Source organism: Myripristis murdjan, chromosome 3 (assembly GCF_902150065.1).
Source record: "Myripristis murdjan chromosome 3, fMyrMur1.1, whole genome shotgun sequence".
NCBI classification, from domain to species: domain Eukaryota; kingdom Metazoa; phylum Chordata; class Actinopteri; order Holocentriformes; family Holocentridae; genus Myripristis; species Myripristis murdjan.
The window spans coordinates 5,971,776-5,988,169 of record NC_043982.1 but is presented as its reverse complement, the minus strand read 5'-3'; the positions used below and the strand labels follow the sequence as shown (position 1 = coordinate 5,988,169).

General features: G+C 40.2%; 1 protein-coding gene across 1 annotated transcript; it reads left to right on the top strand.

The window, feature by feature from the left end:
• Nucleotides 1-2,866: 2,866 nt before the first annotated feature.
• On the top strand, nt 2,867-15,711 carry got2b (glutamic-oxaloacetic transaminase 2b, mitochondrial). The gene is made up of 10 exons (XM_030081720.1): nt 2,867-3,060; nt 7,496-7,652; nt 8,817-8,945; nt 9,033-9,092; nt 9,178-9,339; nt 10,689-10,793; nt 11,018-11,168; nt 12,130-12,295; nt 12,480-12,630; nt 14,254-15,711. The coding sequence occupies exons 1-10, from the start codon at nt 2,978-2,980 to the stop codon at nt 14,374-14,376; spliced, it is 1,287 nt and encodes a 428-aa protein (XP_029937580.1). The 5' UTR covers nt 2,867-2,977; the 3' UTR covers nt 14,377-15,711.
• The last annotated feature ends 683 nt before the right edge of the window (nt 15,712-16,394 follow it).

Genomic DNA, 16,394 nt, shown 5'->3' with positions numbered 1-16,394 from the left:
AACAAGTGCTTTTCCCTTGCTGGAAAATAATCAGGTTGAGGGACAGCTGATATCAAATGCAGAGCCTTTGTCAGTTGCAATATGTTTTCTGAAATGTTGCTTTACCACCCCAAGAATATCATTAGGTTTGAAAAAAATAAAAAAAATAAATACTTGTTCCTCTTGATATCTTACTGTAATGTAAGACATGGAAACTGCAGTCAGAGCCACAGATACGTTCTGTATTTAAACTGCAAATGTAAAGCAGGTGAAGTGCCAGCTTGGAATAAATAAATGCATTCATCATCGATACTAACATCTTCTTGCTAAGGAGCTGGAAAAGGACTAGCAGCACACATTAGCCATCCCACAGCTCTACACTCAGCTGCAGCTAAGAGGATGGTGCAGTGTCTATTGTGTAATCTTGCCCTCAAGTGGACAAATAAAGTAACTGCAACTCTTTGTAGGATCAGCCTCATTGGAGGATTCCCTTACTTAACAGTAATCAAGTTCCCTAACAAATCAGACAATAGTCACCATGTCTAAACTGAATATCATGAGAACACTGTTGGTGACTGCACCCTCCTCTTTAAGGTGGGGCTCATCAGTGCCTCAGCTCTGCTCATGTAACTATGTTGCATATGAAAAACCTGAACAATGACCATCCAGCAGCGGGCCCACTGGGCTCAGTGGAGTCTGGAATGGAGTCAGGAATGGAGTCAGTGTTGTGTTTTCATAATTGAACAGCAGCCAGATGGTTGTTGGTTCAAATCCCAGCTGGGGAAATCTAGGTTGTGTGAGGTTATGAAGGAAGAAAATTTTGGGTGCTTCTGCAAGCTTTGTCAAGGTGCTTATGAGGAAGAAAACAGATCATTATGAATGGACTGGGACCAATAAATGTCAGGAGTGAGTGTACTACTCTACTCTGAAGTCCAGGCCCGGCCGGCTTACTAAGACACCAAATGAAATATTGAAAACACCAGAAGTCCTTATGTCCCAGTTCTCCATAATGCTGTGCACTACCAGCTGATCAGTGAACATTTTACTTTATGGTTTTTGAAAATGTTCCAGGTTTTTTTTCCAGCATGGTGGTCCTATTACCACATCATGCCATGTAGTTTGAATGAGCACACACCAAAACTACCCAGCATGCAGTGTGACTAAAAGAAACCACTTATAAGGCTGTGAAGATCGACTGGTGAACAAGATACTTGCTGTGCATTGGCACTGGGAGTGTGCTTGGAGTATTATTTGAATTTAATTTGGTTAGGCTACTTACTGACACAATGGCTATTACAAAGAAAGGGTTACCTCTTTAGTCTCTGTTTGCTAAATCAGTGCTGTTCCTGAACTTATGAAAAGGGCTGCTATTAAACTGGTTGCTGAGGCTGATCATTTTAAATGTTAGCAAATTATGGGTATGTGTAAGTTGATTTATAGGCAATATCATGTAGTCAGTGTTAGTAAGTGTATTTTTTATTGGTGTTGGAAGCAGGTGAGTGACAAGAGCATCTGAATTACATACGTGCACTCTTAACAAGCTCCATTCCTTTAACTTCCAAGTTTCTATGTCCAAGCATTCACTCTGATCCATGACACAAAGTATTTCCCTGGTCAGTATCAATACAATGTCACATAAACTGAAACTATAATAATCATTAGCTGATAACAACAGGCAACAACAGTATTTTTATTGGGCAAAGCACAAACCGTGGTGTTTTCTTAACATACATTCACATGCTTCAGAGTAACATTTCCATTAAGCTGTTTTATTATTCTTAGCCTGCACCGTCCAGTGTTTTGGACACTGGAAATGGAGTGGACTGTCCCTAACTCTGTCACCTCGGAGCCTGAGAGCCCTCCTCTTCTTCTCCAAGTCCAGAGATGCTCAGCCCACCAACGCAAAGCCCAGACCTGAGCTAAAGACCAATGACTGTCCCTCTGGTTGTTGGTGAATCTTTAATGACCTTTATGGTTTCCTTAGTCACATCTGGTGACAATGTTGACATAAACTAGAAAAGTGCATTTTTTTTTATTCATTTATTTTTTGAAGTGCATAAATGATTGCTTGTTAATGTGTAAAACCTGAATTGGCAGAAGGAGTACAGATTTGTGGAAGAGTATGAATTGTATTTTCAGTACAACAAAGAGAAAGTTAGAGGTTTTTTTTTTTTCCTCTTCTTTATTTGATTAAATTCAGGTCAGATTCATACATTTTTGATTAGAAAAGATTCTGTAAATATACTTCAGTATAAAAGTAATATAAAAATAAATTACAATAAAAACAAATAACAAAATGTAGGAAAAATAAAGAAAGAACATAAGTCCTTCAAGGTCTGCTGACTAACTGGAGTAAATTTGCGATGTCTAAGTAATTTAATAGTTTTTTGCCAATTTATGATTTCTGAGTTTTACATTTTCAATAGTAGTCAATTATGTTTTAAAATCAAAATCTTTAAAAATATAAAAGGAGGGTAATTTTTTTTATGCCAAATCACTGTATAGATATTATATTTAGCCAAAATAACGATCAAATCAATACATTGATCAGATCAATCAAAAGGTACATCTGTTTTTACAGTAGGCAAGAATGTTCAAATATCATCTTTACCAGGATAACACCATTGTTCAATCTTAATCAGAAACTCCTTTATTTTATTTGGAATTATATATTTCCGAGGTAACAGAAACACAGTTTTCCACTGTTTTCTGTTTAAATGTACCCAACTGCACTTACATATAGGAGTAGTGAGGCTCGAGATGATTTCTAATTCTAATAATAAAGACCAGTTGGAGGTTAAAGGCAGACAGCATCACAGGGTTGTTGAACCCTGAACTCTCTCGAGTGACAGGGGTTTTTAGCATGCGCACTTCTCAGCAGGTTCTCTGGCCGTTCGCTGTGACGTAAGCGCGTATCCAGAGCGTAGCAACGTGGTGCTGCCTGCCCTTCACATCCCTCCACATCCTGCCCAGCTCTGCTCCCAAACGCTACACAGCCATGGCCCTCCTGAAGTCAAACAAGGTCCTCTACTGTCTCGGGAATGTTTCCCCATCCCTGGGAGTTCTCTCCAGCCGTAACAGGTAACATGCCGTGCTCAGTGCTGGTGGCCACCTCTGAAACAGTTCAGTTTCGACTCGTACAGGGCGAGCTAGGTCCTGCAGCTAGCTCTACTGGTGAATTAGCCCTCATATAGAGGTTAACGCCATCGTTTCCAGCAGCCGTGTCATGTCGGCAAGCAAACAAGCTTACCTTGAGCCTTCTCTGCTGTGGAAACATCTCTGCTCTACTAGCTGGCAAGCTAATATCGACACAGGGGTCAAATGGTCACACCAGGCCCGTTAATAGTTACTTTCTTACCCGTTAGCCCACTTGAGGAGCCCGCAGCTCCGGGCCACAGTTTGGCTGCAGTATCATGTTTTATGAGTCGGTCACGTCACGGCTCCACACCTCCTGTGTCAGGCATCGTCTCTGCTTTGAATTCAAGTGATGTTAACGTAGCTTAGCTTGGATGTTGCTAGCCATTAAGCTTGCTGTTGAAAGTCACGTTATTTTCCGTGCACCGATTTCCTGTTAAGCAGGCGGGGGTGTGCACCAGCTCGTGATGTGCGGGTTTGGTGTTTAGTGCGTCGCAGAGACGTGACTTCATTAACCACTCGTTTAGGCTCATGGCATTAAGCTGGTTGGTGTAGCAGGTTTAGTGGTCGGTAGCAAAGCAACCACAGTAATGACTTAATTTGTCGTGGTGGGTTAGCGATAGGTTTGCAGCACCACGCGTATTTCTTAGTTTGATCTGAGCGACTTCCCGTAGTTAATGAATCTGTGCGCGATGATTGGTTATCACATGCGCGCCCTTGGTTGATGATTGGCTATTTTTTTAATAGTGAAACGTAGACTCGATGTCCTCTGACGTTCTGGTTGGAGGACAAACTCATTCACCTCAACTTCCTAAGTTTGTTGCGGGATATCAGAGCCCGTCTGCATATCCCCAGAGATTCTCTGATTCTCTGGGGATATGTCTCTTTCTTTGACGCGTAGCGTGATGGCTTCTGGCGTTTCGAGCTCTTTGTCGTTTATCGACTTGAGCTGACTGCATCAGGTACCACAGGTGGAGGACAGGCTGTTTGCTAGCCGCTGCTATCAGGCTGCCGTGTGAGGGGTGTGTCTGTGTGACAGCTTCTGCTCCGGCTCCCTAACCTTGTATATCGCCCAGGCACAGTGGTCTGGTTGGTAAAAGCACCACAAGCCAGACGCACAAAGACGACACCCATACTTAGGGAAGAACGGCGTTACACGCAGTTCAGTTTCTATAAATAGTTATAAAGTTTCTATGAATAGGCCAGCAGTCTCTCACTGAAGCTTGACAATTATAACAAGTAGCTATATTGAAGCCTGATATTGGAAACTGTTGTCAGTCACCGCGGTGTTTGCGTAAACCTCAGTTCAGATGTTCAAAGGTTTTGTGTGCGTCTAGACTGTATGCAATAAAGAGCATGTTGCACAACTTCATGTTTTTGAACTCAGATGACATCGAATACAGTCTGCATTCCAAATGTGGATGAAAATATAGCTTATCTAGCAAAAACTAATTCATTATAGAGTTGTTTCAGGGTACAAAGGTATGCAGCAGTAATGTAAGAAATATAATTATATTATGATTCATTGAAAATTATGGATCTGGCCTTATATGAATGAAGTTAAATGAACCAAAGCTCTGTTTTTTCGTTCAAAGAAATCATGAGCATATGACAGGCCATAACTTAGATAGATTTTTTTTTATCAAGTCTGGCATTAGCCTTGTGAACAAGTTCAACACAGATCACCAATTAGCCTTTACATTTCTCAGATGCATCTCATAAGATAAACAAATGTCACACAAGTAAATAAAACAAAATGAAGTTAAGTGAGCCTTAGTAGATGCTTTTCAAGGCTGCTTGTTTGTTTTCTATCAGTTTCTTTTATTATGAGTTTGGGTGATTGGAAACTCCTGCCCTTTGCAAAGCCTTGCTATGATCAGTCCTAAGATTAGCTTCAAGCCTTAGAGTGTTTGAAAGCAGATGAAACTTGAGCAGCAGTGCAGTGCCGCCCACAACACATAGTGATCCTCATTTATCAAGCCAATGTGTGATGCAATTTGATCCAACTCAAAATCCTGCAGTGACATGAGAACTGAACTGTTGCATGAGCCACAATGCAGCATGAAATTACCAAATACTCATTAACACAATAGCCAGCAGTATACTGCCATTAGAGGCTTTGCACACATGCACATTATAGCAGAATTTGCCATCTTTGCACTGTAGCTCTTTGCAGTTTGATTTCATCATTCTCTTTATAATGTAAGTTTGGAAGTTGGAAGTTAACCTCAATTTTGACCAGTAGCTACATATCATTGAAATTAGGAATGGTAAAATAACCTGCCACTTGAGTGCATTTGGTCTTAAAACACATTGTTTAAAGGTCAAAACAATGATAGAGAATTTAATAGCTGAGACATTTCATTGGTATGAAAATCTGCTATGATCAGTTTGCTATTGATCATTTTAACATGGAGCACCTGGTACTTACACTAGCATGTAGGCATTCAAGAGTTACTTTTTATTGTAGTCATTGGGAATGAGTGAAATTAAAATGCCACATTCTGTCAGACCTGATGTTGCACTCACCAAACTTCAAGTGGCTCTGATCAGCTTGTGCAGCTCGGACCGCTGTGCTGTGAAAGGTCAGCCTTTTGGCTCATTGATGCCTCTGAGGTCAAGAAGTCAGTGTGTAAGCCAAGCCCTCTCTACATTTGATATGCCAGTTAGGCTCGCTGCTTTTAATGCTCTTTTTTTATTCCCTTTTGTTTTTGGTCAAGTGTTATTCTCATTCCTGTTAGCCTGTATAAATTTCCTACACTTGTCAGTGATCCAACCCTTGCACTGTGTCCCCAAACAATCTGTTTCAACAGCAAGTACAGTAAATTAATAAAGTAAGAGTCCATTTAATGGCGTCCATAAATGCAGATAATGATTCCATAGGGGCCATGTATGTTATGGAAAACACAGTCAGCTACATGCCTTAAATGTACACCGTGTGCTGTTATAAAAAGACTGTTGAAGTTTCCTTGGATTTTGCTAGAACGAGGAAAGCAAAACTACTCTTTGAAGTGCCATGAATGTAAAAGAAACAGCATGACCAAGCAGGCGTACTTCCTTCAATTCTTTGCATGTGGCTATTGATTACATTACCACAAAAAGGTCATGCAGCATCTAGTTAAGGACATCCAGCATTTTATTTTGTTGCTACAGGTTGTGGGAAGTTTATAGTCGTTTTCTGTTTTGAGACTACATGCTGATGCTTCACCTTTGCCTAATGATTTCATCCTTTAGCCTGTTTATCCTCCCATGTGTGCCACATTGTTCCACTACATTTTTCAGAGAGCGTGTCCTGTATCATCTCAGCTAATTACTAGTCAATCAAAGGTACCAAATGAATGGAAGTCGGAGAAAGGAGTTGCATAGTTTTGAAATATTAACAAATATGCAAATGCAAATCAACACACAGCAGCTCTGTTTTGTGGTGCGCTGCTTTTCAAAGATTACCTTCAACCTCCTTGAGTCATAGCAGAAGAGTGTTAAACAAAGGAGAAATACTTTGGAAATGTTGTGCCATGTAGCATTACAAATATGGCCTTTATTCTTCATAGATGTCATTTTTTATAAGATTTAGTGTAATTGTTTTTCTAAGGAGTCTAAAATGGTTTTTAATGTTTTATGTTGTATTTTTTCAGCACTGAATATTTAGATTTAGATTTACAAAATATTGATCTGGCTTTAATAGTAGGAATATAGATGATTTTTCTGAGATATGCACATTTCAAACTGCTCTGTCTTGTCACTTCATGCTTATCCCAGCTTAGCCTATATTCTGATGTGCAACATTCCTTACTCTTTTGAATATAAAAATATCATCAGCAAAAATAGCACAGCTCGTAACTGGCCCGCAAGATTTCAAATTATTACCTGATCTGCCAAACTGAAGGGATTTACTCAGTGTGTGTGCTGAAACAGAAAGGGCCTATACCACACTGTCCCATGCTCTCTTGCGTATGAATATCCTTTACACCCCGATTAGCTGCTGTACTTGTTTTTGGACTCTGGACTCTCTGAATGGATTATAATGTTTGTTTCATGAAATGTGTGCCCACTCCACGTGCACCACCATTCATGCGTCTCTACGTCAGTGTGATAGCCTTGGCTCACATGAGTAGTTAAGCTGAAGTATTAGTGTGTAAGAGGAGTATGGCTAATAAGACCTTTTGGCCTCAAGTGTCACATAAGGACATGAATTAACTTGCTAGTGCATATTTTTAAGCCCCTGTCTTTCTTAAGTGTTATTGTCCATTTAGGGAATATGTTTGTTTTTGTAGGGCAGTGCACTTTAGATCAACTTTTCCCCCTGCTGCTCACCTCTCACCTCACTTAAATGTTAACCGTCTCTTCAGCAACACTGTTCACCTGCTTGGTGTCTTTGCAGCTCATGGTGGGGTGGTGTGCAGATGGGCCCCCCTGATCCCATCCTGGGGGTGACCGAGGCCTTCAAGAGGGACACCAACCCCAAGAAGATGAACCTTGGGGTGGGGGCCTACAGGGACGACCAGGGCAAGCCCTATGTGCTCAACTGCGTCCGTAAGGTACAGTTGTCTCCATGCACTCTAATAAAACCATGACCACTAAGCTCTTCATACACACACCCTCTCACATAGGTGTTCATTTTTTCTACAGTGTTATATTTTTTTACAGTGCTGAACTCAAAAAGAACCAAAGTAATCCACCGGTTATAGTGCCTCTGCTGCTTTGTAAAAATTGTGAGAATAGAGGGGGACATCCAGGAAATATGAGGTAGATGGTTTAAATTTTCACAGAGTTTTGCGCTGGTCAAAGGGGTGTTGCAGGTCTGTGTGATTCTGATTGGTCCATTCTTGCCCAGTCATCCTGAGCTCAGCTTCTTTAGCCTTGTGGAGCATCAGGATTTCCAAACAGTTCATCTTGTGGGTTAGAGATGCACAGATATGGAGTGTCGTGGCTGATAACCAGTAATTATTTGTTTGTTGTGGCCAATGTGATATGGTAACTGCTAATGTTACTGTTGCATTTGCAAAAAAATGTGAAATGGACAATCAACGCTAACATTGTAGATTGACCAGTTTATTTCAAATACAATTTTTGTGAACAAATTGTAGTTAATACACACACACCACACACAAAAAAAACAAATTTTTACTGATATTCTTCATCAAATATTTTCTTTGTCCCTCTTAAAATGCTAACAGGTGTATGGCAAGAGAGCCCCCACATTAAACAACGATGCGCTACAACACTCAACATGCCGTGCAGGTTTAAAATAACTGGGTCTAATAATGACAGCCTATCAAAACAGAAACTTTAATTAAAAGGGTCTTGAGTGTTTTTCCCTGTTGGAAATGACCTAAATATAATGGCAAAGAGCCAAAGAAGAAACACAGCTATTGTTTATTAAACAAAAAAAATCTCCATTATCAGATGCAGTTGTCGACTGAAATTCAGTTGTCGGAACAATACCACTAATTAAATTTTCTCATTTATTTGCAGATAATAGGCCAACCACTGATATATTGTGCATCACTAATGTGGGTTGATTTTTGAATAAAACATTTAAATCAGAAGGATTTCTGTCTTGTTACTATGAGAATGTGTGTGTGTGCAAGTGTTTTTGTTTTCAAACCAGAAAAGCCAAATAAAATTAGTGCACTTAAAGTTTGCAAGGGATTTAATTTTGTTCTGTCCAGTCACTCTTGCATTTTACATGCCCTCCATAGGCAGAGGCTGTGATTGCAGAGAAGAAGCTGGATAAGGAGTACCTTCCCATTGGTGGGCTGGGGGAGTTTGCCAAGGCCTGTGCCCAGCTCGCTCTGGGTGCCGATAATGAGGTCTTGAAGAGCGGCAGGGTAAGTGACACGTCCTGGCTACTCCAAGCCGTCTGTTGTATCAGCTGTGAACGTCAAGTTATTACAGCATTTCTCCTCTCTCAACAGAATATTACTGTCCAGACCATCTCAGGAACTGGATCTCTGCGCATTGGAGCCAACTTCCTGGTAAGGACATTTTTGAATCATTAATTTGCATGAATACAGAGTGGTGCCTGGTCGGCTGTCTCATCAGATGTTTCCCTTGCCGCAGTCTCGTTTCCATGGTGGTCCCCGTGATGTGTACCTGCCCAAGCCCTCCTGGGGTAACCACACCCCCATCTTCAGAGACGCTGGCATGCAGCTCAAAGCGTACCGATACTACGACCCCTCCACCTGCGGCTTTGACTTCAAAGGAGCTCTTGAAGACATTTCTGTAAGTGAAGTGGGGTGGGGACAAACGTCCTAAGTGGTGTGTTTTTTTTTTTTTTTTTTTTAAACAGAAACATTGGGTAGCCAGCCAGTGAGAAAAGGCAGCCAGCTACAGGGGGCTAGAGATATAATCTGGCATGTTTTCGTACATTGGTGGACAGCTCTTGCTGAAACAATTGGTAGTGATTTGGGATTTATGGCATTACATGGTTTTTGTTTCTTACATATAACTATTAATCTGCGTTTGTGTACTGGTGGGAAAGTTCGACATCTGGAGCTTCCATGTTGGCTGCTAAACAGCACGGTATTCACATATGCTATGTAGTCAGAAACTTGAATCCATAAGGCAAATGGTTAATAAATAGTTGTGGAGGCTGCAGCTCTGCAAGTTGGAGAATTGTGCAGGGTACTGAGATGTTTGTGCTCTACTAAGCTGACTAATGGTATCATATTAGAAAAAGAAGAACAGTTACTTGAGAATATAAACTCACTGACTTTGAATACAAGATGAGTTGACGCCTCACATAACTAAAAAGGCAGTCTGCTTGAGACTCTGGCAGACCAAATACAACAAATAAAAGTGCATGCGAATAAATAGTGGGACATTAATGCAAAAATGTATGGGTTTTTTTTGTGTGTGCTGTCAAACCAGAACCACAACTTCAAGCTAGCATCACAGAAAACCCAAGTAAAGTGTGAAATGGAAAACATATAGAGCCATTTTAACAATAAATAACAGGTAAACACAGGTGTTATACCTGGCATTAATTAAGATTTCCTTCCATTTAAGTGTACCAGAGTCTTTCCATTGAGCCAGCCCTGGCTCTGTTAGACCTAAATGGAACTGAACCTTCATTAATGTCATTAGTAACACCGGGGTTTACTCTGATATTTATGTTAGAATGGTTGCTGGGAAAAAGGTCTGTTAATTCATCATCCTTGACAGATGTCAGTCATATCACAAAGTTGAGTAAGTTCAATGTGTCTGTCACTGCACCTGCTGTTTAACAAATTTAAACATCTCACACCAATCTGCAGTGTTCCTGCCTACCATAATGAATTTTACTGAAAAATATTTGGAATCAAATGAATCATGATCATTTTATAGAGTCTACTCCCATTGACGACCTTTATATTCTACTCTGGTGCTGCTTGGTAAGTGTTCAGCACTGCCCCTGATGGCAAAAACTGTACTGCACTCTTTTTTTCTGTCCTCACAGTCAGTGGCTGTGATTTGGCTTCCTCTCTCTATAGGCTTTGGTCTTTCTCTGTTTGACTAACTGCAGCTTGAGAACAAATGTTGAAAGTATTTTTTACTTTTTTGGTCATTCATGGATTTATTTTATGTCACAGAAAATCCCAGAGCAGAGTGTGATTGTGCTGCACGCCTGTGCTCACAACCCCACTGGTGTGGACCCCAGACCTGAACAGTGGAAGGAGATCTCTGACCTTGTGAAGGTGAATACACACCAACTCTGTAAAGGGCTTTTGAAATCTTTGGGGCTTCTTTGCAATCTTTCATAAAATGGCAGTGTGCCTTTACACTGTAGGGATGAGCCTTTGGAACTTTCAGAAGTCACAAATATACACTTTAACAGTAACCATGAGTTTTCATTAATCAGTTGTCCCTCTTCACTCTTTCCTTCCTTCTTTCTTTTCTTCCTTCCATTATTTCCCATAAGAAACGGAACCTGCTTGTGTTCTTTGACATGGCGTACCAAGGCTTTGCCAGCGGAGACATTGATCGTGATGCCTGGGCCGTGCGTCACTTCATTGAACAGGGTCACAACATCGTCCTGTCCCAGTCCTTTGCCAAGAACATGGGTCTCTATGGTCAGTCAATACGTGCTACAAGCTTTTCATGAAAAACTGAATTTTTGATGAAGATTACACATTTACAGCAGCACTGAAATAGATTGCTTCCTCTAGTTCACCAAAGTTGATTGCCCAAACTTTTGTAATGCTGTTGCTCAAATTAAATTCTGTGGACACAATTCACACAGTTTATAAGGACAGACTTGGTGTTGGACTGTTTATCCAGAAACAGGAAGGAAACAAATGTCAAGCAAATATATTCACCAAAAAAAAAAACAAAAAACAAACAAACAAAAAAAAAAAACAACGAAGTGCTTGTTTGAGTATTTGTTTATTTGTGACTGAGAATTGCCAAATTTTTGGCCATAGTGCAAAATCTATCCATAAAAATGATTTGAAAATGATTATAAATTATTCTACATACTGTACATGCATGGTGAGTGGAGATAAATTCCTGGGGACCAGAATTGAAATGCAGTCAGTCATTTGATTAGAAAGGAGCAGTTCAGGAATGGTAATTGGTGTTTTGCTGCCACACAGTGGTAAAAATTATTTAGTGAAATATATGTTACCCCATATGCTCATCTGATATGATGATGGCACAAGAGTTTCTTCCCAGTGTTAATCAACATTTTTTCACTACTTGATGATTTAAAATCAAAGCAGGAATAATCACTATATCAGAGTTATTCAGATAAATATTCAGACATTCCAGTGGTTTTACTCAAAATGCAAAAAATACTTCCAGTTAATTACTTTAACAACATTGCTACATGTTTCACCTGACACAAAGCTTATAAAAAACTTAAATCAGTAGCCTCTTTTTCATGTGTAGTGCCTCATAATCAGATCCTTGATTTCACTGGCAAAATAATAACAAGTCACAATAACTTTTGATCAGACTGATAAACAGCTTTGGTATATTTCTGTGTAGATGGATTTTATTTCACACTGGGTTTATGTGTATTCATATCCACAGGTGAGCGTGTAGGAGGGTTCACCGTGGTGTGTAAAGATGCAGAGGAGGCCAAGAGGGTGGAGTCTCAACTTAAGATTCTCATTAGGCCCATTTATTCCAACCCACCAATGAATGGCGCCAGAATTGCCACAACCATTCTGAACACACCAGAGCTGCGTGCAATGTGGTACGTGCAGCACAACACACACTCCCTCAGCTACCTAAACAAAAGTCTTTTCTAACTCACATTTTTCCCCCTCCAATAAGATGCTGCCTTTAAAATCTCCTACATTCACCAACCTGTTCAAAACTCCCACAAGTTATTCCTCAGTCTGTTTTCCTTTGCCTTGATTTCTGTCTTTCACTCCCAGGTTGGAGGAGGTCCACGGCATGGCCAATCGCATCATCAAGATGAGGGAGCAGCTGGTGGCTGGCCTGAAAAAGGAGGGCTCCAGCCACAACTGGCAGCATGTCATCGACCAGATTGGCATGTTTTGCTTCACAGGCCTCAAACCTGAACAGGTACACATACTTTTATTCTGTATTTATAAGGATTCATGCAGAAACCTCTCTTTTATCTTTCTTTTATCAGATTTCCATAAGATTATATTGATTTGGAAGAGTCAAGAAAAAGAAAGCATTTTCTCTTACAGCCTTTCTTTGCGGCAAATTCAGAGATTAATTGGCATTTACAGTTTTATTAACAGTAGGCGTAAATGCAAATGCATTACAACTCTCCTCATGGTTCATGTAATGATAAAGTTATTTGTCCCAACATTATTAGATGATTATCAAAACCAAGAATTCCTAATCAATACTTTTGTGCTTTCCTAAGTTGCACAAGGGAAAACAAACCTCTCAGGAATGTGAACACAGAACTTATCTCAACAGTTTGGTACGGGCTGTGTGTCCACTTGTATCAAACTGTAAAGATAAGTTATCAGTTAAGACACAAGGCTTTGTTCAGACTGCAGGCAAATCCGATATGTCTCAACTCAGACCCTGAAGGCAGACTGTCCACACTGTTATTTTCAACTGATCAGATCAGATTTGTGTGTCCAGACATCACCAGCCTATCTGCAGGGGTGCTTTGGTAACCATGTAGGCGTAACTATGTACACTAGAGACAGGGTTTTCCAACGTGGAAGCATGAGAAATGGAGATCCATCATCTTGCTCTCCAAATGCTGTCAGGTTCACTGTCCACTACCTACCACTCTGCTAATAGCAGTGTGGATTATGCTCAGCTGCTCTGTCGCACGTCTTTCACTCTAGATTTGATGTTGTTGTTGTGTGTCATGTTGGGAGTGATACAAAAGACAGTTTGAAATCCAATTTGAGCGTCCAGAGAGTCTGGACTGAGATGCATCTCTTGAGATCCAGTTGGAATTGACTTCAAACCACCCCCGAATGTGGCTTGGAGCTGGTTTCCAAAACTCGTATATCATGTAGTTTTTACTATCCAGACTTTCTAAAATCAGTCTGAATACAATCTGATTGGGCTGACAGTGTAAACAAGGCCTAAGGTGTTTGTTTCCCCAGACGTCTCCACTGGCTCTGTACTAAAGAGTACAGCGCTGTTCATTTGCACCAATTGATTTGGAAGTGATTCTCACAGTGAATCTTGGGGCTTTCAGTTCATTTATTCATCCAAGTCAGTGTCTGATGCAACCTCAATATTTTGTGAAGCCAAGTGAACTTTTGTAATCTCGTTGCATTATTCTCTTTGATTTGGTTTGAGGTCGTATTTTGGCTGTTACACCAACAACTTGATGAAAAATGGTCCAGAATGCATATTAAGAAATAGACTGACCAGGCATATGACCTTTTTGGCAACACTCTGCTCTACAACACACATTCTGGAGCTAGCAATTTCAGGGGCGGTCTGCTGGGAATAAAAGTTTCTCTTATTCAGTTTTCCCTTCCAGAATATTCCGGTTAGTCTTTGATTTAAGCTGGCAAAATTCCCAGTGACCAACACAGTTTTTTTTACCCTCAAGTCTGTCGCTGCCGAGTTCTTTAACCTGATTTTTACTGTGAACTGAGCCTTGCATTTTTCTCTCACATTAAAGCAAGAGAGCTCTTAAACAAGTTGCTGCCACATGCTGGTAATGAGCCGTGCATGCTCTTTTATTTTCCCTTGCAGGTTGAGCGCCTGACAAAGGAGTTCTCAGTGTACATGACCAAGGATGGCCGAATTTCCATGGCAGGTGTGAGCTCAGGCAATGTGGGATACCTGGCACACGGAATCCACGCAGTCACCAAGTAGAGCGGATCCCGAAAGAGGAGGACAAAATCAAAGCAGCAATGTTAAAAGAGGAGCTTCATGTATCATTTCTCTCTCCCTTTTCCCTCCCATTCCATCTTTAGAAAAAGAGCTGTATAATAAGGTAGACATTTTATCGATTGGATTTCATCAGTGAGCTCAATTTCAACTTATAAATCTCTATTTTCACGATTGTTGAACAGTTTGATTTCCAGTTGGTCCCTCCCCTGTTTTTTTTTTTTTCTTTCACGGGACAGCCAGCCATGACAGGTTGTAAAAGACACGTTTCCCCCCACTACTGACTGAGCTGATGTCTTCATTGTCTTGTCTGTGCTTATTTATTGTGTGAAATTAAGTGTTGGCTGTATGCTGATGTTAGTGCTTTGTGTGTCTGCTGTGGGCCCGCTCGTTAGAAGACAAAAAGCAACCAACTCTGCACGCTGTGACCTGTTGCTACATGAACGACTGTAGTTGAAAGTCTCTAAGTTCTGTTTTTCCCCCCTCTGATGCTGACACTGTTGTAGTAGTGAGGTTTTGTAGCACTTTATGAGTGATAAGGCACTGTTTTATTTGTGAGATTAGACTGGCACTCTGTATTATCATTGAGCTATACTGTAGTAACAAGCAAATATTTGTCAGTCAGCCAATCAATCCGCTATCGGTCTAATCTACAGTTCATCTGAAGTAATCAGTCATTCAGTAATTTGGTCTCCTCACTGTCTGTCTCTTTGGAATTGCCCTGTCTTATCTCCCTTTTATTCAATTTACTCTCCCTGTATGAACTGTTAATCTTATTTTTTGGCATCTCAGTCTAGTTGGTTGCAAGGCACCAGGGTTCTCAGTCAGTCTTTTTAATGCTCTTACTAGGAGAGTCATGAGAGGTAAACACGGTACAGAGAGGGGTCGAGTTGTATAATTTCCCTGAATTCAGTTTTCCACCCTATTTCTCCATCATGGCTCTGCATCCAATGTTGCATTTGTTTTTGTTATGTTTGTATGTAACACCTGTACAAATGTATCAGTGTGGTGAGAGGATAAAAATGGGTGGGGTACGTAATTGGGTTAACACCACCCATAACCTAGTGGTCAGTTTGTGAAGAAACAAGCACACTTTGCTGCAGGAATTAGACTCTGGACTTCTATGTCTGAATCTGTCCATTATCAAGACTGGGGGGATAGAGGGTGTTTAAGGAATGTGGGGGATTTTTCCTCCGTCTCTACTCATGTTTCATAAACTGGGCACTTAGCCTCCGTGTTTTGCATTCTGTCATAGAGTAATGGACCATTGGTCATGTACCTCTCTCTGAACAAACAATAAATACTAGAAGAAATATTTGACCTCCTACTTTTCTTTTTTTATCATCATGTGAGCAGGGATGGAATGAAGGGTAAGATGGGCTTTCATGTAAAATTGTTTTTTATAAAGTATTTTGTAGAGTTTAATGAGTACAGTCTTAAGCTGTTCTGAAAGTATTTAATCTTAGATTGATGGTTTTCTGAGTTATCCATATTTTCAAATCTAACCATCAAACCACAAACAGCAGTGGTACTGTAATTATAGTCTAATTGTTTACTGTGGAATTAAAGTTTTGCATTTTCAATTAGATTTTATTTTTATTTTGGTTGCCAGGGCAGTTAAGTTTCAAATAGTTTCCAGAGTGGGTTTGATTGTCTCCGTTTAGTTTTTATTTTTTCAGAAAAGATTTTAAAGTCCAAACACCAGACTTCATGAAGGCAGCAGTCATGACTCATGCTGGTTGTGTTGATGCATTTGACCAAAAGGACAAGAAAAAAAACAAAGACGTTTTCTGTATATCTTCATTTTAGTTTCATTAGTTTTTTAGGACACAATATCATTTCAGTTGATTTTCGTTTTTTAAAAGTCTAGAGTTTATTTTCATTTCGGTTTACCAAAATGCTTTTCACACCAATTTTTTTTTTAAACTTTAGATTTAGTTGACTCTAGTAGCCTTGGTAATTAATGTTCTCTTGATGTGTTAGGCAGTAATACATCTTGAGCA